Source organism: Prionailurus viverrinus, chromosome B2 (genome assembly GCF_022837055.1).
Source record: "Prionailurus viverrinus isolate Anna chromosome B2, UM_Priviv_1.0, whole genome shotgun sequence".
Taxonomy (NCBI): Eukaryota; Metazoa; Chordata; class Mammalia; order Carnivora; family Felidae; genus Prionailurus; species Prionailurus viverrinus.
In genome coordinates, this window is record NC_062565.1 from 38,267,640 (window position 1) to 38,294,747 (window position 27,108).

The 27,108-nt window shown below is 46.5% G+C and overlaps 1 protein-coding gene across 8 annotated transcripts in view; it reads left to right on the forward strand.

Moving 5' to 3' along the window:
* Window positions 1-27,108, forward strand: part of DAAM2 (dishevelled associated activator of morphogenesis 2) — a 120,198-nt gene that overhangs the window by 47,863 nt on the left and 45,227 nt on the right. For 6 of the 8 annotated variants that reach the window (XM_047858425.1, XM_047858424.1, XM_047858431.1 and 3 more), the window contains 2 exons: window positions 18,209-18,434; window positions 23,860-23,949. In XM_047858425.1, coding sequence (XP_047714381.1) covers window positions 18,267-18,434; window positions 23,860-23,949 — 258 coding nt within the window. In that variant the 5' untranslated portion in view covers window positions 18,209-18,266. Of the gene's footprint in view, window positions 1-1,902; window positions 2,066-8,896; window positions 8,977-18,208; window positions 18,435-23,859; window positions 23,950-27,108 lie in introns of those variants that run through there. The other 2 variants (XM_047858426.1, XM_047858428.1) reach the window with 2 other exon arrangements.

Consider the following 27,108-nt stretch of genomic DNA (forward strand, 5'->3'; position numbering starts at 1 on the left):
AGGTCCCCTGCGATGTGGGACTTTCAGTACTAAAACCAGGACAATCTCGGGCAAACCTGGAAGAGCAGCTCGCCCTGCTGTTTCCCCCACACTCACCCGGTGATTCTGTTTTCCTTGGTTCTCGCTGGGATTCAGGCATCGACATTTTCCACTGTGCCCTGCACTTCTGCTGTGCGGTGAGGTGTGAGATCCTGAAGGACTTGATCGGGAAAGACGGGGTGAATTGTGAAGAAGCATTTTACAGTGTTCTGTGAAATGAGGGAGCACTGGTTAAAGGCAGAGGGGACAGGATGGAAGGAGGGGATACCCAGAAAGTGCAGTGCCAGGGGGAGGTGGATAATGGGCCTCCATTACTGGGCCCTGAGGGACGGACGAGGTGCCCTGCTGGGTCCGTAAAGCCACTTTGGTGAAGAGAATTGGGGCAGAGTTTGCAGGGATGTCCGAGTCAAAGAAAGGTGGTTTAGCAATGGGAGAGTCCACACAGAGACTGCTCCCAGGGCTTGTAGCTGCTGGCGGGGCGGCCTGGCTTCTGTAGCCTGAAGTCCTGGAGCCAGGGCCTGGACTCCCTTGGAGGAAACATCCCCTTTCTCGAAGTGCAGAGAGGAAAGCTGTCTCTTACACGGTTTATGTGAGATGCCTTTCGCTTGCAGGAAAGAGGGGAGAAAATAGACCCAAACAGAGATGGAGATGTCCTGTGTTTTGTCTGGGAATGCCGGGATCTGACTGAACTGTGCAGGTTTACAAAGGAGCATGCCTTTGCCTCTCGCTGAATGTCACTTGAGACACCTCTTGAGGGTGTCTGGCCAAGGTCTGGATGCCTTTGACCTCCAGTGGATTCCAGAAGAGAAAAGGTCTAAGTACCTACGTTTTTTGGGTTTGCCATGAAGATTTACTTCTGGGCGATTAATAACTTTCTCCTCTTTTTTCTACCCCACCTCCACCCACTGCCATCAGATGTCTTTCGATCGGGAAGTGAGCTTGCAGTATGCGAGGCACTGTGCCATGAACCACTCCTCTGGGGTCAGAGTCTAGAGAAAGAAAAAAGTGCATGGGTGTGAAAAATATAAATTAATGCAAGAAATGAAATAGCATGGGGTGCCACAAAGTGGTATCTGATGAAGTGTCCTGTAGACAGAGCGGACAGAGTGCTCGGAGTGTATTTTGGAGAATCCAGGTGGGTTGGGATGGTCAGGAAGGCTGCCCGGGGAAGGTAGGATCTGCAGAGGGGTAGAGGGAGGGAGAGGAGGCAGAGGAGGCAGAGGTGGGCATGGGGGAAATAATGTGAGCCCAAAGGTGGGACAAGCAGAGTGGGTCTTCACTGTATTTCAAAGATAACACAGTGTCTCGCGTTTGGTGTTTATCCAGTCGCAGGATCAACCGTCTTTGCGTATGTGTAATGTAATAGCACACTGATATGTTTTATGATAGGGCCAAGAATTCAGGAAATACTACCATGTATTTAAATTCTGCTGCTCTTATCAAGTTCCTGCTGTGCGTGCTGAAGGAGCCCCATGAGGGGACTTGGGGGTACAAGCGGAAATGTCTGTGTCCTCTGGGAATTTCAGTCCCACAAGCGATGTGCATTTAGGGAGGAGGAAGACAATGAGGTTGGAAACGAGGGGACGTGGTGGAGTGGAGGGGTGAGGTGGGATACAGAGGAGAGACGGGGCGGAGAGCAGTCTAGCAGTTACTGAGTTGGCCATCAAGGCCATTTGGGCAGGAAGCCACCCCAGATTAAAGTAACTTGTCTCTGTTCCGTCCTGACCATTCAGGGACTGTGGGTAACATTTTTGGAAACATGCAGGGAGTGGCTGGCTGGGCTGCTCTTCCTGGGAAAGACTCCCTGAGCTGGCTGCCCTAGAAGACGGGCAGGACCAGCTGCATGATTTGCGGGACCCTGTGCAAAATGGAAAAGCAAGGCTCCTTGTTCAAAAATTAGGAAAGATTCAGGACAACGACAGGAGAGCCTTAAGGCAAGCAGAGCTGAGAGTGCCCAGCTCACATGCCCAAGAGGCTGGTCCAGAGGAGGGAACAGCCCGGACCTCTCTGTGACTCTGTGTGTGTGGTAAGATGATGGGCTGGGTTGCTGTCTGTGGTTGGGGTCAAGGTTTCTCTGTACTAGTGCTGGGTTCTCCCCTAAGAGTGGCATGGGTGGTGGGGGAAGGGACGGGGTACCACAGGAGGCTGCCATGGCTGTGGGGCACTGACCGTTTTACACGATGCTGCCATTGACACCCTGCCATCTCTATGCAGCGGGAAGGCTACGTCTGAGCTTTAGAATTGACCAAACTGAGACACATGTTTTATGAACACGGTATTAACTTGGGCAACTTGCTTACATTCTCTAAGCCTTAACTTCCCTATATATAAAAATTCAGATCATAAAATCACAAATGGATGTTAAAGTTTGAGCCCAGCCCAGTTTATAGTAAACGTTAGTATCCTTTCTAGAAATGTATTGAGTATCTATCTTGTAAAAGTGTGGAGCACGCAGTGGTTTGGGGACACATTTCAGATAGCAGAGGGAGAGGGAGTGTATGCCCTATTATAATATATCCCCAGAGGAAACCCAGTTATATCTGCTGGGCACGCATGTATACACAGAGGAACACACACACACATGTACACGTGTACACACACATCTGGAGCTGAATTGAAACTGGGTTGGAATGAGGTGGTTTGTATAATAGGAAAGAGCCCCCGTTTGGGTATCCTCCCCTCTTGGCTTTGAACCTCAGCATCCTCCTCAGTCAAAAATCGTGATCTCACTGAATTGTCTTGAGATTAAATGAGATGATGAATGGGAATGTCCCGTCTCTGGTCCATGGCAGGTGCAAGCATCTTTTGAATGGGTCTCTCCTGCTGGGCCATAAGGTGGTGCTGAAGACAAGACACAGAATTCCCCACAGTAACATTTCCTGACTATTAAGCTCAGGTAGCTCCTTACAAACTAAGGGGGCTGATTTTCAGTGACATTCCTGTTTCCTCTGCTTATGTACTTTGGGAGGCGAACTGGGTCTTCTCTCTGCTGAGACTTGAAAGTCAGTAGAATCCTGTGTATTTGCTGACACATATACACACACCAGAAATACACATACACAGATAAAGACACACTATACATATCACACATAACCATCCCACACATCTACCTCTGCATCACAGAGTCAAACCCTCTCACGCATTCATTTCTTCTCTTTCTTCTTCGGTCAGTTCTGAGCCTTTCCTATACTTGTTTGTGTAGTGTACAAGGTCAGGTACCCCCCCCCCCCCCCCCGCCCAACATCCTATCCTGCCCAATTCACATCCCTCCTTATGCCTTGTCCTGAAAACTCCTTGTCATAGCCACTGTTCTCAGCCCCCCTCCCCATCTCTTCTGCCTCTGACAAATTCCAGGACTGTAACCCAGGCTTAGAGAGCCCTATTTTTATCTACCCAGAAGCCCTGGGCTGCTGTCACCCCAGCCCTACCCCCAGAGACTTCCAGATGGAACCAGGTTTGTGACTGTTTATGTTTCACTGGGCTTCCAACCCCCTCCTTACTCTGCTCCTGGCAGCCTCTTAGCTTCTCCCACTTTCGTGGGCTGTGCTCTGAACCTTAGCCACCACTATGAGGAGTCTGGAGCCTGGAGAGGAGGAGGGAATGGAGTTTGAGGGCCTGTGATGTGCTCAGTGCTGTGCTGGCCACCTGATAATGTGCTCACAGTAGCCCTGGGAGGTGGGCTTGGTCATCTGTGTGCCCACAAAGGCAATGAGGCTCTTAGATACTAAATAACCTAGCCACAGGCTAATAAAAACATGTATTCTTTCAGTGTACCAGGAACCTGCCTCCTGGAAGATGAGGCCAGATCAGCTGATACTTGCCAGGTTTGGGCCCTGGGCCCAGGTAGGAGGGGTAATTCCTTATTCCCATTCCCTACTTCTCAGGTTTTTCCTGGAATCTCTATAGTATTATAATATAATGTAATATAGGTAATATTATTTATAATATTGGTAACCTTCTAGAGAGTAACCAGCTGCAGTGGCCAGAGTGGCCACTCTCTAATGGCCTTGACGGTTTGATAGTGTGAGGCTGTAAATAGACCTGTTTTGTTTTTTTGCTACATTATCGAAGTATAATTGATGTGCAATAAACCATATGTAATTAAGGTACTTGGCTTGATACATTTTAACATAGGTATACGCCTCTGAATCCCTACCCCAATCAAGATTGTGAACATGTCCATTATCCCCAAAGTTCCCTTATGTCCTTTCAAAATCCACCCCTTCCCTGCCTACCCTCCCCTGCCTCCACAGGCAACCACCCACCTGGTTTTAATCACTATAGGTTAGTTTCATTTTCTCAAGCTTCAGATAAACAGAATTGTACCATACTAATCATTTTTGCCTCTGGAGTTTTTTTTTCTTTAGCATAATTATTTTGAGCTCTGTCCACATGTAGCATGTATTGATAATTCATTCCTTTTTATTGCTGAATAGTATTCTACTCTGTGGATAACTATACAATTAGATTATTGATTCACCTGTTGATGGGCGTTTGGGTTGCCTCTAGTTTGGAGCTACTCCAGATCAAGCTTCTGTGAACATTCAGGAATAGGACTCTGTATGGGCATGTGCTGGCATTTCTCTTGGATAAATACCTAGGATTGGAACAACCAGATCATACGGAGGTGTGTGTTTAACTTTCTAAGCAATGGGCAAACTGTTTTCCATATTGGAGATGCCATTTTGTGTTCCCAGAGCAGTGTGGGAAGGTTCCATTTCTTCCAGGTCCTCACTGGCGTGTAGGATGTAGATCTGATTTCAAGGCTTGGCCGGTATGGAATTTGCGAGCCCCACCAAATGGCCAAACCGAACAATTAAAGCAGGTGGCTCTCCGTTGGGACTGGGGACTCTGAGGGCTGCTGAACTGAGGGATGCAGAATCACGTGCTCCTAGAGAAATGAGTCAAAAACTGCAGGATGCTGAGAACGGGGAGAAATGAGGGGTCAGCGCTGGTCCCATCATGAGACTGTGTGGGGTTGGACCAGGTCTGGAGCATGGGGTTTGGGAATGAAACCCACGTACCCGAGGCATTTTGGAAAAGCGGTGGCAAGAATTGGTAACAGGATAGGTAGGGCATTCGGAATGGAAGAAAAAAGAGCAGTGGAAAGAGACCCTGAGCTTTGGGGACCTAGCTGTGTGAGGGCAGGAGCTGCGCCTGTTCAGTTAGTTGCCTCTATGTCCCCAGCACCAAGAGCAGTGCCAGGCACAGAGGGAGTGCTAACAACAGTGGTGGTTGAATGAATGAGCAAATGAGTGAATGATGAACTAATGGGAGCCCAGGGGATAGGATCCAGTCAACCCGCATCATTTAGCACTTCATGTAGTCTATGGCACAGAGCCTAGTGTCAGGGGTGGGAGAAGCTCTGGAGAGCCTGTGGTTCGCCCTGCTCATTTACTGACAAGGTTCAAAGAAATTGTACTCTCTTGTCCCAGGTAGCCTGCAAAGGTAGAGATGGGATTCAATCCTAAGCCTCCTCATTTGTAGCCTAAAGTTCATCTTCTTTTAAAAATAACATTGGGGCTCCTGCATAGCTCAGTCGGTTAAATGTTTGACTGTTGGTTTTGGCTCAGGTCATGATCTCACAGTTTGTGGGTTTGAGCCCCGGGCTCTGCACTGACAGCTGAAAACCTGCTTGGGATTCTTCTCTCCCTCTCTCTCTGCCCCTCCCCTGCGTGTGTTTTCTCCACACCCCCCCCCCCATAAATAAATAAACTTTAAAAACAACCTTATTTTTTTCTGATGAAAATAATAAATGCTTGTAATGGGAAATTTGGAAAAATCTAGAAAAGTAAGAAAAATAACCCCAAACTCCAACACAAATAAAATTACTTCAGCCTGCCGTGTGTGTGTGTGTGTGTGTGTGTGTGTGTGTGTGTGCGCACGCGCGCGTGCGCGCTCTTGTGTTTATATATGTTTAATCAATACCTTACATTTTAGTATTTTGGGTGTTTTGGGTCTTTTATTATATCGTGAACCCTGGGATGGACGTCTGGTCCTGGATCTTGGATGGCTGATTATTCCCAGTGCTTATTGTAATATATAGGATGTGCCCGCTAGACCGTGTGTATGAACAGGGTGGAAGAGGACCCCCATTGGGATGGAGCTCCACAAACGTTCCTCACACCCAAACGTTTGTACTTCCGTCCTAACCATGTCCACACTTCATTATGTTTATTGGCTTGATTCTTTCCCTTCCGCCACCAAACCGAGCTCTTGTTTTCTATGGTATTTTTCCAGCCCTTAGTGTGGTACTTAGGTGCGCCACAACCATCTGTTAGAATGAAGGAACAGGTAAAATGGTATAAACAAGAGTGAGGGGCAGGTGAGGGGTCACCTGGGCCTACGTTTCAACCACATTTGCCATCGAGGGGTCTGCTCAGTTCCCCTTCTCCCCTCCCCCAGTCGGTGTCCCCCTGCCACCTGCCCTGGAGAGACGGAATGTGCCTGTGGTCCAGGATTTATGTCCAGCGAAGAAGCCCTGAGGCACAGGCAGGGCCTTTCCTGGTGTGAATGCAGGAGTAAGAGAGGGCCTAGCAGGATGGGAAGGAGGGCACCGCGTCTGAGGAAGGCTCTGCCCGGGGTCCAGAGTGTGACCGTGTGCCCAGCCCAGCTGGGGCTCCGGGGCTGGTGGCCCCTACGGCACCTGGGGTTCTGCCCTCATGAGTGACAGAATGCTTTTGTCCTGGGGACCCAGGAGAAGAGGAGCAGGAGGAGTGGTCAGCAAGGGCGCTTCCCCCCAGCTCTGGGCTGCCCAGAAGGGTGTGTGCTCTTAGCACGTTGGGCTGCTCCGGAGCGCACGGGAAGAAGCCATAGGCCGTTTTCCAGGCACCCTTTCAGTAAAGACAGCATCATCTGTGTTCTGTGTGACCTGGGGGAGGGGCTTGGCTTCCCGGAAGCGGGAGGGGGTGAGGCGCCCCATGTCACGTGTAGGGTGGTTTCCCTTTGGCGGGGAGCCCCAGACCTCTGGCTCTAATGGGTAGCAGAGACTTGGGTGTTGAAATTCCTTCTTCTCTTTTACTTCACAGCTGTTGCCCAAAGAGCTCCCCGCCACTCCCACTCGATCTCTGCCCAAGCCCTTGTTTTCTGTGCCCAGTACATGTGTTGCCAAAGCCCCCTTGCCGGCTCACACACGTGCTGGCGTGCACACCCCTCCGTGACATCTCTGGCATCCATCTCCCTCGTCTCCATTCTTGGGAGTTCAGGGCCTCATTAACTCTTACTCGGAGAGCTGCTGCCTAGATCTTCCCTCTTCTTTCCCTGTCCCCTGTCATTCCCTCCACCATCAGGGCCACTAGAATTGCCTAAATCCCAGCTCCGATCCAAATCTCATCTCAGACTCTCCTCGCTATAAGCCAGCCACCTATCCTTCAGCGGATTCCTCTTCTTTAACCTGGCATTCAAAACCTTCCTTTATCTGGCCCCAATCTTGTTTCCCACTGCACCTCTTTAAGTCCTATATTTCGGCCTGGTAATTATAGTTAACCTTGAAACAACATGCGTCAGAACTGTGCAGGTCTGTTTATAGGTGGATGCTTTTCAATAAATATGTTGGAGGGGCACCTGGGTGGCTCAGTCGGTGAAGTGAGGGACTTCCGCTCAGGTCATGATCTCTCAGTTAGTGAGTTCGAGCCCTGTGTCGGGCTCTGTGCTGACAACTCAGGGCCTGGAGCCTGCTTCAGATTCTGTGTCGCCCTTTCTCTCTGCCCCTCCCCCGCTCACACTCTGTCTCTCTCTCTCAAAAATAAATAACATATATATACGTACATATACGTACGTATATGTATATATATACACATGTGTATATATGTATATACACGTATATATACATGTGTATATATGTATATATACATGTATATACACATGTATATATACATATACATATATATGTATATATGTATACATATACATACATACAATGTATGTATATATGCATACATTTATGTATGTATGTGTATATATGTATATACATATATAAGTATGTACATATGTGTATATACATATATACATATATATGTACATGTACATATGTATATATACATTTATATATGTATGTATGTATACATGGAAATGTTTTGGAGATTTGCAGCAATTTGAAAATAAACGCACATGAACTACATAGTTCACATATGGAAGTATTGAAAAAATTAAAAAGGTATGTCACAAAGGCACAAAAGTTTTGTAGAGGCTAGTCTATTTTATCATACACTACCACGAAATGTAGCAAATGTATCATAAAAAGTTAAAATTTCTCAAAGCTTGCACCAGCACAGACCATACATTGTGCCATTCGCAATTGAGAGAGAAGTAAACAAACATAAAGATGCCATATTAAATCACAAGTGCCTCACATTCACTGTAGCATGTGTTGTGCTGCTGTGATCGTTTCCGAGTCCTCTCTTGTTGCTGTTGGGGTGAGCTCCAGTGTTGTATCTGCTTCAAACGCCCTGTGACACTAATCATCTCCGCGTGAACAGTTTGCCTCTTCAGTAAATTGTGAACAGCAGGAAAAAGTGATCTTGTGGTTCTCACTATTAGTGATTAGGTTCTGGGGAGCCAAAAATTCTACGTGGATTTTCTACTGGCGGGGGGGTGGTGTGTGTCCCTAACACCGGTGTTGTTCAAAGGTCTGCTTCTCAAAGGTACTTCTCTTCGCCTCTTGCTCACCTTGGGGTGTTTCTGGACACCAGGTCCTCACTCTGGTACACCTTTCGTTGTGAAGGATTTCTTGGACGCCCATGACACGTGCCAAGCAACATCTTTCCTCCCTCCAAGACTCAGCTTCAGTGCAACTTCCTGTGGTGAATATTGCAGATTACCCCAGCTGCAAGTCACTTTTCCCTCCCTCCTGTTCCAGGGCCGGCACCTTCTCCCCTCCCGTGTATCCTGGGTGCTTAAGCACAAGCCTGTTTATGCCTGTACCTTCCCAGCAAGACTGTAAGTGCTGTGAGGCTAGGATTTGATGCTTGGTTCATCTTAAACACCCAGAAAATTGCTTTATCCGTGACAGTTGCTCAGGGCATAGATGGACGAATAAATGAATGCATGCTTGACTGTGACGTTAGGAGAGCTATTATCTCCTTGGTTTCTACCCCCAGGGACACAAAGAAACCTATGTTCTCTTTATCATTTCTCAAAATGAGAAAAAGCTGATTGGAAATTCCGCAACTGCCCCAACAACACCCCCAAGTCAGAGAAATGTCCCTTTGGGGAATTTTCAGTTTCGCTTTCCCAGAAAGACCCTTCTTTCTCCCCTTCCCCTTTTCCCCTGTGTCTGTATCTCCCACCCCTCAGCCTGGGGCTAAGACAATTTACTTTTGCTTTCTTTGCCTTTCCCAGAGCAGAGGGGGAAACCGTAATTTAGGAGGCTGCTAAAAATAGCTCCCCCAGTCCTGGAAAGAGAGCTTGCTTATTTTTGAAAGTGCTCCCCGCCCCCTCCCCAGCCTTGCCTGAGGCTCACACTATAAGTCAGACTGTTCTGTGAGCTGTCCTGAGGCTGGCAGGAAAGTCGCAGGACTGGGGCCCCTTCAGTCCTATAGCCCCGAGCACTGTCTGAGAGATGGACCAGCAGAGGAGTGGGGAGATGAGGGTTCTTCATGGTCTCCATTTTCTGTCCTAATCAGATGGGTCTCACTCCCAGCAGCCTCTCAGGGAGCACCGCGCGGGGACATTGTACCAGAAGCGGGGTCTGGAGACCTGGGTTAAGTCCTAGGCTTGGTGCTTTTCATCTTTCCAAGCCTCAGATTTCCTCATCTATATGGGAGGTGGTGGTGGTGGTGGTCATATTTACCTTGCAGGGGTGTGGTGAAAATCCGAGGTAAACCTTGAACATGGTAGGTCCTCAATAGATGATGACTCTAACTTTGTCATGATTAGAATCACTGGATTTAGAGCGCAGCCCTCTGTGTTAATGGGCAAGGCAGCGGGACATGTGATAAGCCTGTACCATCCACTAACTTGAACCGTGTGAAATTGATGATTTTGTAGATGACATAATTGAATGCTGTCACTTGTACACGATTCAGCCTGATAACACAGAAATCAAATTTTCTGTCAAGGACCAGGTGGTAAATATTTTTGGCTTTGTGGGTCACAGGGTCTCAGTTTCGTACACAACATTTAAATGAATGGGTGTAGCTGTGTTCCAGTAAAACCATTATTTACAAAAAATGGGCTGAATTTGGCCCCTGTAATATTTGCCAACTCCTGTAATAATGTGTCAGACTCATTCTTACACAGAGTGAACTTTTTTGATTCATGCAATCAGTATTCAGCCATCTTCCTAATTATAGCAGCAACTTATCTGTAGAGTTATTGATGGTGGTTATTATTACTAGACCCTGTTCTTTTTTTTTTAAAGTTTGTTTGTTTGTTTGTTTAGAGAGAAAGAGAGGCAAGGGGCAGAGAGAGAGGGAGAGAGAAGAATCCTAAGCAGGTTCCACGCTCCACGCTGGGCCCGATGTGGGGCTTGATCTCACTATTGTGAGATCATGACCTGAGCCAAAATCAAGAGTCAGACACTTAACTGACTGAGCCACCCAGGCACCCCTACTAGACCCTGTTCTAAAATTTTACAAATTTTACTAATTTAATCCTTGTGACAGCCCTCTGCTGTTATTGTTGCCTCATTTTATGGATGAGGAAACTGAGGCTCAGAGAGGGTAAGTAACTTGTGTGAAGTCCCAGAATTAGAGTAGATAGTAACGGAACAAACCCAACTGAGTGTGTAGGGTCAAGTCCGGTGTCAGTAGTTCAGGCGGCTTCAGGTTGGAAGCGGGTGTAGATAGGGTTATCAGGGACTCCAAGCCTGTTTGCTGCCCACAGAGTATGAGGGGATGGTCTTCAGAGCCTTAAAGTGGCAGCAGGCATGCTAGAGGTGGGCATTGAGGAGATGGGTGGGCAGAGGGCCTGAGATGGAAAAGCACAGACTCTTCTTTGGGGAGCGAGGCCCTGGGTCATGGCCCTGTGTCTGGGGCCATTTCCTAGGTGACCCCTAGTGACACGTGAAGGGTCAGTATATAGGGAGGAATCTCTGGCCGTGGAGCAGGAAATTGTTTACATTCCTTATGTTCCATGCAGCATCTCTGGGGAGTTCTGGGCCCCATTCCCAGACCTGGGCCCCAGGGGACTTGGTAGAGAAAGGAGGGCAAAGGGGCCGGCTCCCCAGGATGCCTGAGCTCTGCCATCAGACCAAGGCATTGCATACCTTGTTGATTCCCTTTGCCTGTTAATTTAGCCACTAATTAATATACCACTGGTCAGGACTCTGGCCTCATGCACACCAGGTTTTCTCCTTATGCTGATCCCCTTGCCTGGATAGCCTTTCCTGACCTCTTGTACCTTTCCTTACTTCTCTCACCTCCTTCAATACTGGCTCAGTGTCACCTCCTGGAAGCCTTTTCTGACTTTCATTTCACACCTCAGGCTATGCTAGGTCCCCCTTCCTAGAGCTGCCAAAGTACCTGTCTCCCTAACCCTTCTGGCTTCCCCACAAAAAGGGCACCTCCTCAAGGGAAGGGACCATGCCTTATTTGCTCTTGTGTCCTCAACTCCAAGGTGACCCCCAGTGTCCAGCATGGCTTCCAGGGGCTAGAAAGTGGTTAAAAGCATGTTGTTTGACTGTGATATTGCTGCCCTCAAAGGCATGCCTCTTCCTCTACAAGACGTGACCCTTGGGCAAGTTGCCTGTATTTTGGGAGTCTTAATGTGATCATCAGTAAGAAGGGACAGTGTTGTGATTGGAGGGGTAGGGCAAATAAATGAGCTAAAGCAGAAAGTTGCCAGCAGAGTGACTGGCTCTTAGGAAGCACTTTGGAAGTGGCCATACCATATCCTTGCCCTGTGCCCCCCATGCGGAGAGGGAAGGGAAAGGGATAGGAGAAGGCAGTTTGAACATTCCAAAGCCACAGCATTGGCCCCAAGGGCTAAAGGTGGGGTTTATGACTCAGCTTTGCTTCTGCAACAAGAGAACTGAGCTTGGGGTCCGTATTTAGTTGTGAGTTCCAGCTCTGCCTCTTAGCAGCAAGGGGCATCATTGACAAACCATGTAACAGCTGTTAAGATTGTTATAAACCTCAATGTTATTATCTGTAAAGGGGATAATAATAATGACCTCACAAAGTCCTTGTGAGGCTGACATGAGATTACAGAGCTATGAAAACACTCGGCTCAGCTCCCAGGGAATGCTTGATCATGAATTATGGAGTCTGAATCTATAGAACGCTTGAGAAAGCTCTGAGCAGGGCTCAACTTAGGGTGTTCCTTGGGCATACAGTGTATGGCTCAGTGGTTTACAGCTTTTGAGTCACGCAGTCATGGGTTTGAATCCTAGCTATGCTACTAACCAGCTGTGTGTCCATAGGCAAGTTACTTAACCTTTCTGAACCAGTTTGTTTTTTTTAGTAACTTCTTTAAAATGATGCTGCCTCTGGGGCGCCTGGGTGGCTCAGTCGGTTAAGCGTCCGACTTCGGCTCAGGTCATGATCTCATGGTCCGTGAGTTCGAGCCCCGCGTTGGGCTCTGTGCTGACAGCTCAGAGCCTGGAGCCTGCTTCAGATTCTGTGTCTCCCTCTTTCTCTGACCCTCCCCCGTTCATGCTCTGTTTCTCTCTGTCTCAAAAATAAATAAACATTAAAAAAAATTTAAAATGATGCCGCCTATCTCAGAGAGTTGTTATGGGGATGAAATGTGGCTAGAGCCTGGTCTCTCAAGTATTAATATTATTCTGCCTTTACTTATGACTTAGGAACAAGCACTGTTTGATGTAGGGCTTTTGAAGTCCTAGTTAGTATAAAAACTGGTGTATATAGAGGGCCATGGTTTGGGGCTAAGGACTAGGGTTTCCATCTTTGCAAACCAAAGGGGAGTGCTGCACTCAAGTGATAGGAAGTACTTCTTGGCTTGGGGTGAAATGTGGGAGGAAAACTGAGCACAGATGAGAAGAGTCCTTGGGAAATCTTTGGGAACAGGATGGAACTAAATAGTATGGCTGACCAGGCCCTTGGATTTTCAGTCAGATCCTGCCATTGCACAGAGAGGAAATCAAGTCTCAGAGATGCTAATACCATGGCCTTTTGACCCATACCTGCAGAGCTGTGATTAGTCTCCTGAGTTAGTTATGTTTTCTCCACTATGTGGAAGGATAGGACAATAAGGAGGAGGCAGAGAATGGGAACCACGAGCCAGAGGGCTGTAAGAGACCCATGAGGGGTGCCTTACAGGAGGGCTAGTTCATCATGCTCTGATGGTTTGCTCTTTTAGGCCAGTCGGTCTGTGTTTAGGGACCCAGAGGCATGGGAAGACCTTGATTCCACAGGGAGTAGAGGAGGGGGCAAGGAGACAGAATGTGGAGGGTGTGGAGGTGTTGGTGTTGGACGAATTTCCATGGAGAGAAAGGTGGGTAGTGGTAGGGCAGGTTAAATCCCTCTGCCAGAGTTCAAGTCCATTGGGTTCTGTTCTGTTCTTGTTTCTCCTTTTACGATATTGTTCTTCAATTGTCCTCTGAGATGGGCACCTCCATTGCTCTTTGTGAAGTGATCTTGCAGAAAAGAACACTCTGGCCCCCTTCACCTTTCCATTCCCTGCCCAGGCTCAGGGATGAGAGTTTTCCTGTCCAACTAGAGCTATTTTAGAGTATGGAAAAGCCCAGCTCCTCTGGTCCAGACTTCCTAGTGGCCAAAGGCAGTGCTGGGTGGGTTCTTAAATCAGGCTGGGCAGATTCCTACAATGCCAGGCGTTGGTGGTCCTGGCTGTGGCTGAATAGGGCTTGTGGTTGCAGGCTCTGGGCAGGGCAAGTGTTGCCTTGCTGGCAACAATGATAACGAAGCCACAGCAGCAGTGCTGGCCTTCTTAGAGAGTGCCCAGTGTGGTCTAGGCATTGTATCTACATCACTGCATTGTCTCTTCACCAAAACCCATTGAGGAAGGTGCTGTGATTATCTTGGTGTTACAGAACCTGAGCTCTGAGAGAGTAAGACCTTATGAAACATGCTTAGGATCATCCAGCTGGGAAGGCAAAGCCAAGAGTCAAATCCCAGTCATGTCACTTGGAAGATTGCTGGAGTGAAGGAAACCTTAGAGGGGGGGAGGGGGGCGAGATGGGGGCAGTGGGATGTGGGGGATCAGATGGAAGCCTCAGGACTTCCGTAACCCTCTTCTGGCAAAGACATCTTCGGGACTGGAGCTACTTCTAAATGCAGCTGCAGTCATTGGTCTTCTCTGGTGGAGAGAAGTTATCTGGGAGCTGGGGCAAGATGGGGAAAGGGGCCGCTGATGTGGGAAGATGAGCTCTGTAGACCGCAGCTTGACCGCTGGTATCTTGGGTTTCAATCTGAGTTCTGTCTCTAGCTGTGTGACCTCAGATAAGACATTTCCTCTTTTTTTTTCTTTTTTAAAATTAATGTTTATTTACTTTTGAGAGAGAGAAAGAGAGACAGAGTGTGAACAGGGGAGGGGCAGAGAGAGGGAGACACAGAATCCAAAGCAGGCTCCAGGCTCTGAGCTGTCAGCACAGAGCCCGATGTGGGGCTCAGACTCATGAATCATGAGATCGTGACCTGAGCCAAAGCCAGATGCTTAACCAACTGAGCCACCCAGGTAACCTAAGACATTTACTTTTTTGACCTCAGTTTTCTGATCTGTACTGGAAAGCTACATGCATTTCAGCTGAGAGCCTCTGGTTTTAGTCTTGGATGTTCAAGTGGGGACCTGACAGACCTAAGGGGGGGTCATTGGGAGGAGGGCATCCTCAGGAGTATCAGCATAGTATCAAACAGGCTGCCCCTTAAAAGGGCAAATATGTAGGACTCCCCAGTGCTCACCCCCTTCTCTGTGGGGACAGTAATTCCTGTTTAGAAGGTCATTGTCTCCATCTCCCATCTTCCTCCTGAGGCCATGCTACCTCACTCTCCATACTCAGGGAAACTGTTAAAATATGTATAATGACAAGTATGGCATGACACTGACCAATCAGAGCAGTCATGGCTGTAGATAGCTGGTGTGAGACTATAAAGGGTGTGCCGACTGTATGCCAATCCTGCCCCTACTCCTGATTGTTTCTGTGAAAGTCTGGCTCAGGAGCTGAAGAGCAAAGATAGATAAAGAGGGAGACTCAGGAGCAAACAGTTGAGGAGGTGAAGTCAGGAAGCGAGTTCACAGGTTTCCTAAACATCAGCCTATCCCTCCCTCAAACCCCATCATGCCATCCCCTCAGCCTCACTGTGGCCTCTGGGAATGTCCTTCTCATGCTTTGTGCCCTGAAAGAACAGCTTTTCCACCACCTGCAGCTGCATATTGGAGGCTGATGAAACAAAGGGGACCTGGTCTGTATTCTGCAGCATTATATCAAGCTTGACAGTGGTCAGGTGATCCCCCGGGTGGTTGACCCCAATCTGCCTGCAGAATTGGTGCTTTACTAAGCCTGACAGTCAGAGATCAGGACTTGGTCTTATCCAGTCTTGAGTACTGTCTGCCAAGTCCCATGGAAAACCCCAAAGCCTCCTTTCCTCTTCTGTTTTTCTCAGATGCCAGCTGATTTTGGGTCTTTGCCATCACGTACTATTATTGCTGAGTTATCCCACTGGCTTATTCCCCTATCCCTAGCCTCAGGACTGTCCCCTTATTCCCTATAAGGGTTCCTGATTGCTTATCAACTTCTAGGAGTCAGAGATTTCAATTTATAGTTCTTGGCTATTGATGAGGTCCTGTCTTTTCTATGAGGATAGGCCATTTCCCAACTGACCAAGAAATATTTATTGAGCACCACCGAGTGCAAGGCATTTTATTAGCTATAGAAGTGGGGTTATCAAAAGGCAGGAAGCATGTCCCCTGCCCTTAAGGAGTCTTCACTATAACTGTGGAGAGCCAGTATGTAAACACAGAAAAGATAACCAGTAATACAAGGTAACCTCAGTGTGTTATTTGAGGCTCTCCTGGGTCTGTTGAAAAGCCTGTCACAAAGTTTACAAAGAAAGATAAAACAGCTGGTAAAAAGTTCTAGAATGACAATTAAAATACATCATGATTTACAGGCGAGGCTTGATCAGATTAGGCTGTTACTAGCTAGATTGTTAGGGTTTAGAAAATAAAGCAATGTTCTCCAGAATTTACCTTGGGTTCACTACAAACAAGTTATGACACATTTATCTTTTTTCTGATAAGGTTCTAGAACTTCATTCTAAGGAATGCCTTAGATTTGGCATATCTTGAGTTCCACAAGACCTTAGGAAAAATCTCGTATGGTATCTTTATAGAAAAGAGGGCTAGATAAGATATGGGTTCATGGATTCCGAGCTGGTTGAAGGACTGTCCTCTAAGAGTGTTGATGACTAGTTCTTTGGAATTCCCAGCTGATGTAGGTCTGTCTACATATTTGTTGTGATCAACATTTTTAGCAGTGGTATGGGTAAAGACCATGAGGATATTCTGATCATTCTGTTGATGACCAAATTGAGGAGAAACAGCTTAATGTCAAGACCCAAAACTATCTTGACCTCTTGTACGTATGTACTCCAAAGCACTGAAAGCAGGGACATAAACAGATATTTGTACACTCATGTTCACGGTGGCATTGTTCATAATAACCCAGAGGGGTAAGCAACCCACATGTCCATTGACAGGTAAATAAATCAAATATGGTCTATACATACAGAGGAATGATATTCAGCCTTAAAAAGAAAGCACATTCTGACACATGCTATAGCATGTATGGACCTTGAAGCCATTATTCTAAGTGAAATAAACCAGTCACAAAAGGACAAATTCTGCATGATTCTACTACTATGGTTCTACTCATACTGCTACTTAGAGTAGTCACATTCATAGAGACAGAAAGTAAAGTGGTGGTCGCCAGGGTCTTGGGGGAGAGGAAAATGAGAAGTTCATGGGGTACAAACTTTGTTTTGCAAGATGAAAAATGCATGGAGATGGATGGTGGAGATGGTTGCACAACAATGTGAATGAATGCATTTAATACCACTTAATTGTACACATAAAAATGGTAAAAATGATAAACTTTGTGTTATGTATATTTTGTAAACAAATCCTGCCCCCAGACCTGTAATAACAATAGGAAAAAAGGCAGACTCCTTTTTATATTAAAAAAAAAAAAAGATATACAAATACTGGATGAGAACATGGCTGGACAGCAGTGTGGTGGGTAAGCTCTCCTAAACCCATCCACGTTATCTGAAAGCGTGTTGAGGAACCAGTAGTGGTCAAGGGTGGTTTTAACCCTTTTGGGAACCCTACGTGTAGCTAGCTAGGCTTAATCTATCTGGAAGCTATATGGCATCAATGACTAGGGCCAGTGTTTCCGCTCAAGCTGGGGCGCCTATGCACTAGGCTTTCCCAGTGGCAGGGTAAAGACTTAACCCTTTCTGTTACAAACACCGCTCCACTGTTGGTTGTTTATAAGTTTGGGTTTCTGCCCAAAGTGGTGTCTTCTATTCTTGGTTGGTATGGAAAACAGATCTGGCCAGATTTCCTTCAGTATCGGCTGAACACCTTTCTGATGATCAGCCTCGTTTCCTTACTCCCTGAGTCCCCCAGGTTACCTCTCCTTCTGGATAGATGGATGAACCCATGCCCTGTTGATATTTCACATTTATTAAAACATGACTGGGTACAACAGACTGGGCAGAAAACCCCACAAGTCTCTTAAGCCTTCTACCCCCTACTCCCCAGGAGCCATGCCATATAATTAGCTTTCTTTCTCCCTTGCCAGCCTTCTTGAACCTTTCCCTCCCCACTGGATGAAACCTTTAAACCAGGAATCTGAACACCTTAAAATGAATCTAGTGAGTGAATGAGCTCTGCTAAAAATGGCTCTGCCAAAGGACAGGGAATAGGATACCCATCTGCACAATCACATAGAGGGCAGAATTTGTGTTCTGTGACTACAGCCCTTCTCTGTTCTCTGGGGGCACGGAAGGAGAATCTGAAAGTGTTTGTGGCAGAAAACACTGGAGACCATGGTGGGGAGGAAATGCCTCCAGGTGGAAGGAGCTGGAGGGAACAGAAAGAAGCTCTGAGAGAAGGGAGGAAGGCTTGGTTATTGGGTTGAGGGCTTCTAACAGTTGGGCAAAGAAGTTGTGGTGGCACAGCGATCACTGTCCCTGCCTACCTGGCTGCTGTTACCTGACCACTTTGTGGTGTCTGTTCTCCTACCCAGATCACGATGAGGACCTAGGGCATCTGCCTGCTGACTATATCCCTGGCCTGTAGTGACCATGGCCCCCCGCAAGAGGAGTCGCCATGGCCTGGGCTTCCTGTGCTGCTTTGGGGGCAGCGGCCTCCCTGAGATCAACCTCCGGGACAACCACCCTCTGCAGTACATGGAGTTCTCAAGTCCTATCCCGAACCCAGAGGAGCTTAACGTCCGCTTTGCAGAGCTGGTGGTCAGTGAGGGGACAGGGAAGGGAGGGTGTTTACAATGGAGAGGGGCACTCTGGAGCGGACAGAGGGTGGGGGCCCATGTGCTGGGATCTCTAACTATAAAACTCTGCTTGGGGTTGGGGTGGTCCCCCTAGGACACCTCAGCTAGGGAGAAACGAGTCACTGCCTAGTGTGGATACCGTGAACTATGTCCCTGGAAGAATGGACCTACCTCGTATCTCCAAGGGATTCTAGACCTCATGGTACAGCAGTTAGGCTACCATGAAAGGAGCAGGTCCAGGGTTTTATGAAATAAGGCAGTGAGGAGCTTCAAAGAATACCAGAACGCTTGACACCTTTCTCTCTCTTGGTCTCTGAAACTTCCCTGAGATCCTTTCAACTCAGATACAGGAACAAGGGACAGAGTGGGATAAAGCAGGGGATCCCCCTCAAAGCAGGGGATGGTTGACTAGAAATATGAAGTTAGTGATGCCTATCTTGCACCCGGTTCAGACCTGGTTCGGGGCTAGGTGATTCTAACCCATGTCTGGCCTATGGCAGGTGGAGGCTCTATCTTTCACACTAGTGGTAGCTCTTTCTGACTCTGTGGTACCCGTTCAGACTAGAGCAGCAGTACACCTTTGGGTGAACCACTCACGAAATGGGTTTGCGAAAATTTATATTCTGACCTCAAAGAGACAGAACAGGAAAAGAAGCATGATTCCTCTTCTTGGAGGTCCAGTGGTGAGATAAAGCCAAGGAGATGCCAAGATTAGGGATGCAGGAGCCATGTCCAAGACTCAGGCCTGAACCCTGTCAGAGAGCAATAAACACATGCTCATCTACCATTAGCTCTTGGTCATTCATTCTTGTGGTTGGCCAGTAGTCAAGCCAGTAGAGAAACAATGCTATGTTATTTGAAGTGGGATTTCATAATTGGATTTGATAATAGGTGTATCTGATTAAGGCAATCTAGGTCTTCAAATAACTGGACCACTATAAGATAAGAATATGCAGGTTACATGAAAAAGTTATCCACCCTCCTCATCAGATCAGAGTCAAGGAAACTCATTGTTGTCCTCATGTATGGCTTTCCTCAGGATGGAGCATAGATGGGAAAGAACAAAGCGTTTACTAGAATAGAATGACATTTGGAATCCGATCAGTGTTAGTACTACTAAGATCTGTTTTTGCTTTTGTTTTTGTTTTTTTAACTCAGAATACTGCTGACACCAAATGTGTGGGTTTTCCACACCAGGCAATTCCCTAACTTATTGTGGACATCAACTGGTGTCTACAACTTAACTCCATGCTGACGCTAACTACCCAGAGTTAACACAGACCTCACAGATGAAGGGCTCAGATCCACCAGACAGCCCCCCACCCAGACACCAGTTATAATTAATAGATCCCCATGTTACCCACACTTCTGAGGGACTTGGCTATAAGTTGGAAGTTCCCATGATGCTCTCCTCAGGTTCTATAATTTGCTAGAAGGGCTCACAAAATGCAGGGAAACACTTCACTTACTACTACCAGTTGATTATAAAGGATATTATGAAGAATACAGATGAATAGCCAGATGGAGGGGTTATATCAGGTAAGGCCCAGAAGGGTAAGGAGGGTAAGTCTCCTGTCTGGAGCACATGTGCATCTGTCTTTGTAGAGTTCGAGTGCACTATCCCTCTAGCATGCGAATGTGGTCACCAGCCCAGAGGCCCTCTGAGCCTCATCATTTAGAAGCTTTAATGGTGGTTTCGTCATGTAGGTCTGATAGGTTTCTAACTTTGCCTTCAGTCTCCCTTCTCTCTCCAGAGTTTGAGAAGTGGGGCCGAAAATTATAGGTTTCTAATCAAGGCTTGATCTTTCTGGTGACCATCCCCTTGAAGGTCTTTAGGGTCCCATCAAGAGTTGCTCCACTAGAAAAACAGAGGTCCCTGCCACCCAGGAAATTCCAAGGGATTTAGGAGTTCTGTGTTAGGAACAAAAGATGCTCATATCAGTTGTATCACTCATAAAATTCCAAGGGGATTTGGGAACTTTATGCTATGAACTGGAACAAAGATAAATATATTTCTTACATTATCACAGCAGGGGCATTTTCCTGAACAGAGCACATGAATTTTGATAGAAGGATGGGATGAGAGATGTTCATTTCTTTGGCCCTTTTATTCAGCAAGTATTTATTGAGCATCTTCAGCGGGCAGGACTCCTTACAAAGTACTTTGACAAAAGCAAAGATGAGTCATCCAAGTCTTGTCTGCAAGGAGGCTAGCATCAGCAACAAACTGAGCAAACTAGCGTTGAACCAGTTTTGAGTGCTGAGCTAGCATTGAGACTAGCATTGAGCAAACAAATGAAAAATGTTCCTTGAGAGCCTGCTGTGTGCTGGGCCCTATGAAGGCCCCAAGGATTTAGTGATGAACCAGCAGGTACAGTCCCTGCCTCCAAAAAAAATGGGGCAGACTGATCTTGAATAGTAATGGCAAGTGTGGTGACTGTTTAGAAGGGGAATGTTCATGGGCCCACGGCAATGTCTAGTAGGGAGTTTAATTCTCAACAGGGGGTCACGATGGTCCCCTGAAGCAATGACAGTTACACTGAGATCTGAAAGCAGAGTGATGGCTAGAGAAGTGAATGGGAGTTGCAGAGCAATGACAGAGGGTCATCCCCAACAGAAGAAGCAGCATATGTGAGAATCTCCAGTCAGAAAGGAGCTTGGTCCTTATAACAGGATTCTGAATAACAGGATTTCAGATTCAATCCTAAAGGTGTTAGAAAGCCACTGAGGCAGGATAGCCTTCTAAAAGACCAGAGTACTCTGTTGAGGAAAGGTTATATGGGCAGACCATTAGGAGGGCATTGATGCAATTCAAGCTAGGGAGAATGGTGGTTTAGACTAAAGTGTCATCAGTGAGGATAAAGAGCTATTTCGGAGGAAATATAATAGCATTTGTTGGGCTTGGGGAGTGAGTAGGAATCAGGGAACACCCAAGTTTCTGACATGAGGAACTGGGTGGATGTTGGGGCCCTGTAAAGGACAGGAGATGCCAGAGGAAACTCAAGTTTAGGGGACTGGGATGATGAATTCTGTGCATCAATTTTCCACATCTGTAAAATGGGTTGGTGTAAGTTAATGAGTAAACATTAAGCACTAAGAACAGTGCGTGACATGTAGTGACACTACATAAATGCATGAGGTGCTTGAGGGACATCAAAATAGGCACAGGAGGCAGTTGGGTCCCAGGGGCTGGAGCTCAGGAGACTAGTGGACTGTTTAAGAGAGTTTAGGGTAGTAACAGTCCTTGGGAATGACTGAGAAGTCATCACCTGGGGAAGCATATAGGAAGGAGACCCCAGGATCCAGGATGGTACCCTGAGGGAATTCAATGTTTGATGGCAGGAGAGAAGACAAGTCATCAAGGGAGCCCAAGACGAACATAGAGCAAAGCAGGAGGGATTGCCAGAGAGTGTGGCTGTCATTGCAGAAACCAGGGGAGATTCAATAAGGAATGAATGGTCTGTAGTCAGTCATAGGCTATCTGGGCTGAGCCAGATCGCCAAGAAATATCCATTGATTTAATTACAGAGACCACTGGCGAAAGAAGACAGGTGTATAAATAACTGGAATCCAAGGCTGAATGTAACTGTTCTGAAGTTCAGGAAGGGAGAGGTGGTCTTACCTGGGAATGGCCATGAAAGGATCGCTGGAAGAGGCTGACCATGAGCCTGGGTAGATTAGACCAGGTCCATGGGGTGGGTGGTCACTGTGTAAGCAAAAGAAGAAATGCAGTTTACACTGGGACGTTTAAGGTGCACATATCTTTACTTTTTCTTTGATTTCTGATTCTGACCATGGAAAGGAAATTCACCAGAAACTTTAAGCAGGACTCTGGGAATCTTGACGGATGTTACTGGGATATGTCGAGAATAATTCTAGGGAAGAACCTTTGTTTAGCATTAGATCTGCCAGAGTCTTTAGTTCCAAAGGCAGGTGAACTGATGGACATTGTCTCAAATTATCTTTGCATGTGCTGCCCAAGATGGCAGCCACTGGTCACTTGGGGCTGCTACGTACTTGAGATGTGGCTGGTCTGAACTGAGAGGATCTAGAATAATGAAATACACACCAGATTTTGATAACTTAGATACTTTATGTTCTTTTTTTTTCAAACTCACTGATCATTTTCTATTAATTACATGTTGAAATGATTATATTTTAGATATTTTGGATTAAATGAATTATAATTAAAATTTAACTTCACCTTTTACTTCTTTATCTTTACTGTGACTAGAAAATTTAAAAAATACATGTGGCTCACATTATAATTCTATTGCACAGTTCTTATCTGTAGAAAGGAAAGTCTTCAATTGTCTCCCTTGAGTAAAAGTATAGGGGAAAGAGATTTTTGATATTTTAGACTCTCATACCTTCTTAGATATTACTTTCACTATTTATCATTTTTGAAAGTATAAAGATTATTAATAGTGTGCTTTATTGTCTTAATGCAAGAATTGCTTTTGATTAAAAAAAAACCTCACAATAATTGAGTTGAAAAGCACACTATGTTCCCCATGGACCATTAACTGTTTCTTTGATGAGCTTTGGCATAGCTCATGAATCACAGGAGAAAAATCTTCAATAAGAGAGCTTTTTAGAGGCCCTCTAGCACAACCAAATCTATGGTGTCCCTCTGAAGTACCTATAGAATTGGATGGCATCACCCAAATTTGATGACATCAGAAACTACCCAATTCTACTTCTTAAAAAGTGTGGGCTAGCCTGGCAGAGCTCCCAGCCTTATGTGGGTGGACGGGCTGCCTCTGATAGGCACATGTCCACAGGAAGCAGATCAGTGCCTCCCTGGCCATGGCAAAGCCTTACTGCCAGGAGAATTGGTCAGCTTCTTGTCATCACCAGCTCTCCTCAGCCTGTGCTGGGACCATGCTGAAGTTTGGAGAGCCAGAGAATTTCTGGGGGAGAAACTCAAAGGTCTGAGAGATTTGCAGGATAGGGGCAAAACCCAGACATGTAGACTGACTGCTTTCTTTGTCAGGCTTTGACTTATGATGTTGACAAGTTTAAGAAGGACAAGAGAAGGAAGACCAGAGACCTGGGGCAAGAGGGTTAGGAGCAAGCAGAGCAATGCATAAAGGAGATGGGCAGGGAGCAGGGGGCCTGGAGGAGGAGGACATATTTGTAGAGACAAGTGGGAGTGGACAGGAAGTAAGGGAAGTGTGGATAGAAGCAACCCAGCCTTGGTTGGGTGCAAGGGAATGGGAATGGGGTAGGGCTACAATTCTAGCAGAAGAATTGCCCTATCATACTTTTGCTGTTCTCTGGAGGAAGGTAGTAGGCTGAGGGATAGGTTTGGGGGGAATTGCGATTTCCTGTAGCACTGCATATTCTAATGTCAGCCATCTCAGACCTCTCTCTTGTCTTTTCAGGATGAATTGGATCTCACAGACAAAAACCGGGAGGCTGTGTTCGCACTGCCTCCGGAGAAGAAATGGCAGATCTACTGCAGCAAGAAGAAGGTGCCATGGCTGACCCCTTCTGCTGCCACATCAGGGTCCCCAGCATGGGACAGCTCTTGCCCCCATGCTTTGCTCGCTCATTCAACAGATATTATACCCCGGCACCATTCTAGGTGTTGGAGGAACAACCATGAATAAATCAGGATAAAAAATTCCCTGCTCTTATGGAGCTTATACTCAGGGAAATGGGATTCTGTTAAAAACCCTTGATGCAGGTGCCTACTGGGCTCCAGGAGTGGGGCTGGGTCAAGGAGATGACAGTCTCAGAGATGACAATATTACTCCCTTCCCGCGCCCACTTGGAGGGCGTGCTGCCTTGTGCCATACCCGAGGGACACTTTGTTGTAAGGACTGAGTTGGAGGTGAGGGTGGCCTCTTCTGGATCTTTGCCCCCCCCCCCCACCCTGTCCCAGGCTCAGCCTCACAGGGTCACACATCAGTCCCCATTCTCCCCCACCCTCTCCTTGCTCTCTTCTCCTTCACTAAAAGATGCCATTGGTCTCCTGAGTAAGGAGTGCCAGGCTCCAGTCTGGCTTCTTTAGCTCTTATCTCCTCCCCTCTGCTTCCCAGCAGTGGTGCTTTTTTCTCTCTTGGTCTTCCTCCATTTCTCTCTCTTGCTCATCTCTTTCTCTCTTTATCCCTCTTGCCCCCTTTCTATTTTAGTCTTTTTCTTTCATTCTGTTTTTCTTGGCCCATCTTCTTCATCTCCCCTCCACCCTCCCATTTTTCAGACTTGCAGTTGTTCCTTTGATGTCAGAGTATAGGAATTTGGGAGTTAGGACCCAGTTATTCCTGTACCTGAAGCACAGACCTGCTCTCTTCTGGGAGAAAACAGGCAGGTCTAGGGCAGTTCTGAGCTATTGCCCCTTCGTGTTCCTTGAGCCCATTTGTTCATGGCTCTTATTCTCTTGCCCACGATATTTGTCCCATCTGAGGCTCCATGACCTTATAAAATTGGAGGAATTAGAATGCTACACCCTCCTGGAATTGAAAGGAGGTCAGAAACAATTCAGTCTAGTCCTTTCTTCTGCATATGAAGAAAGGACAGCCTAGGGAGGCTGCATATGAAGAAGGGACAGCCTAGGGAGGCAGTGGACTTGCCCAAAGGTCCCAGCCAGTTATGGCCAGTGGTTGCACCATTGCTAAAATCCAGACTGGCTGGAGTCCAAGAGCCTGTGGCAAGATGTAGAGGCTGTGCACACAGCAGTCTAGTATACTTGATGCATATTTATTAGGCACTTGGACAATACCATATGCTGTGTCCAGGAATCTCATTGTGAGAAAGAAGGTCTTAAAAAAGCTCAAGTCATGGGAGGGAAGGAGGGATGGAGGATAAAATTAACTTCAGGAGTAGCTAATCATGTCTGGTGCTTCTCCACTCTCCAAATTGATTTACCATGAAGTTCCTGTCAGTTGATCTCTTACACAACTAGAATAAAAAAAAAATTACCGAAATGTAAGGACCTCTTGTTCTACCTTCCAAACCAAATTACAAGTAATCTTCCCCCACACTTTCACACACCCCTGAAGTGACACTTCCTCTGTCTGTAATACCCTCCCCACCTGCCCTAGGTTTAGTAATCTTTAATAACTCTGTCCTTTTAGAGTCCCCTTCATGAGCCTTCTGTGTTAGATGTCCCCAACCTGGGTTTCCACGACCCACTATAGACAGTTCTACCATAGAGCATTTATCACTCTGCCTCTGGCACTAGACTGACGTATGGAGGGCAGGGACTGACATTTTGCTCAGTACTTTAAGGGCTCAGTACAGTGATTGGCATGTAGTAGGTGTTCATTTAATGCATATGGAAGGGTTACATGATGAGCTGGCAAAGGCAAGAAAGCATGTTTTTATGGTACATTTGTTTTTGTTTCTGTGATCCCCTCCCCAAGGTCAGAAGATAGAATTTCGGGGCTTCAGGCATGAAGAGTTAACACATAGCCGTGTGAAGTCACAAAGACCAAATCAAAGCAGCTTTCTCACTGGTCTGTAACTTGGATTTCATGAGAGAAAATTGTAAAGCCTGAGGAGATGTAGCTGAGGATGCAGGGTAAAGTCCAGGTCAGCTGGCAGACAGGTGGTATATCAGAGAGGTTTTGGAGGAGGAGGTAAGTTTTGGTGCAGATTTGAAAGCAGGGAATTAGCAGAAGGCAGGTGAGGGGGAACGTCCAAATGGGATGGGGATAGGAAGGAGCAGGGTGTGTGTAATGCCCAGAAGCAGATTCTTTGGATAGAGGAGAGGGCTAGATTTTCAATGAGCATTAATATTTATTTAGCTTTCATTGTTCTTGCCCATCCTTGGGGAGGAGTTGAGGCTTTCCCTTGGAACCTGAGGGCTGGGCCAAAGGCCTCTGCCCTGGGTTCTGCCTCACAGCTACACTGACCCTTCCTGAGTCTCTCCCAAACCCAGGGCCTTGGAAACCTCTTTCCTTCTTTTCCTAAACTTGCTATTTACTTAGCACCTACCATGTGCCAGGCACTGCACCAAATGCTTTGTATCTGTGCTTCTCCAATGATCTCAGAGAAAGACCAAGTTTTTAAATTTCCAAACTGTCACAAACCAATACTTTTGTAAAATACAGTAAGAATGATCTTATTAGAACTGTAAAATTTGAAAACCCAGATGTACAAGCTATAAGCACAGATTTTTATTCGGTTCAACAGACATAAAATTATATTTTATTAAAAAGAGATAGGGGCACATGGGTGGCTCAGTTGGTTAAGCGTCCGACTTCGGCTCAGGTCATGATCTCATGGTTTATGAGTTTGAGCCTCACGTTGGGCTCTGTGCTGACAGCTCAGAACCTGGAGCCTGCTTTGGATTCTGTGTCTCCCTCTTTATCTGCCCCTCCCCTGCTCATGCTCTGTCTCTCAAAAATAAATAAATGTTAAAAAAATTAAAAGATCAAATTTAAAAAGAGAACCAATATAAGAAAAAAAGAATGTATTTTTAATTATGTATATGTATATAATACATATGTAATACATATGTAGTATATGTATGTAATACATACACACACACACACACACACATACATAGTGTTCATTGAAAGTATATACACCTGTGTGGTTTATGCCCATGTCTTTGGCTGGTCACTCCATTCAGTGTTCATTATCTGCACTCTACCAAGGAAGAAATGGAAGCCTGGAGAGATTTT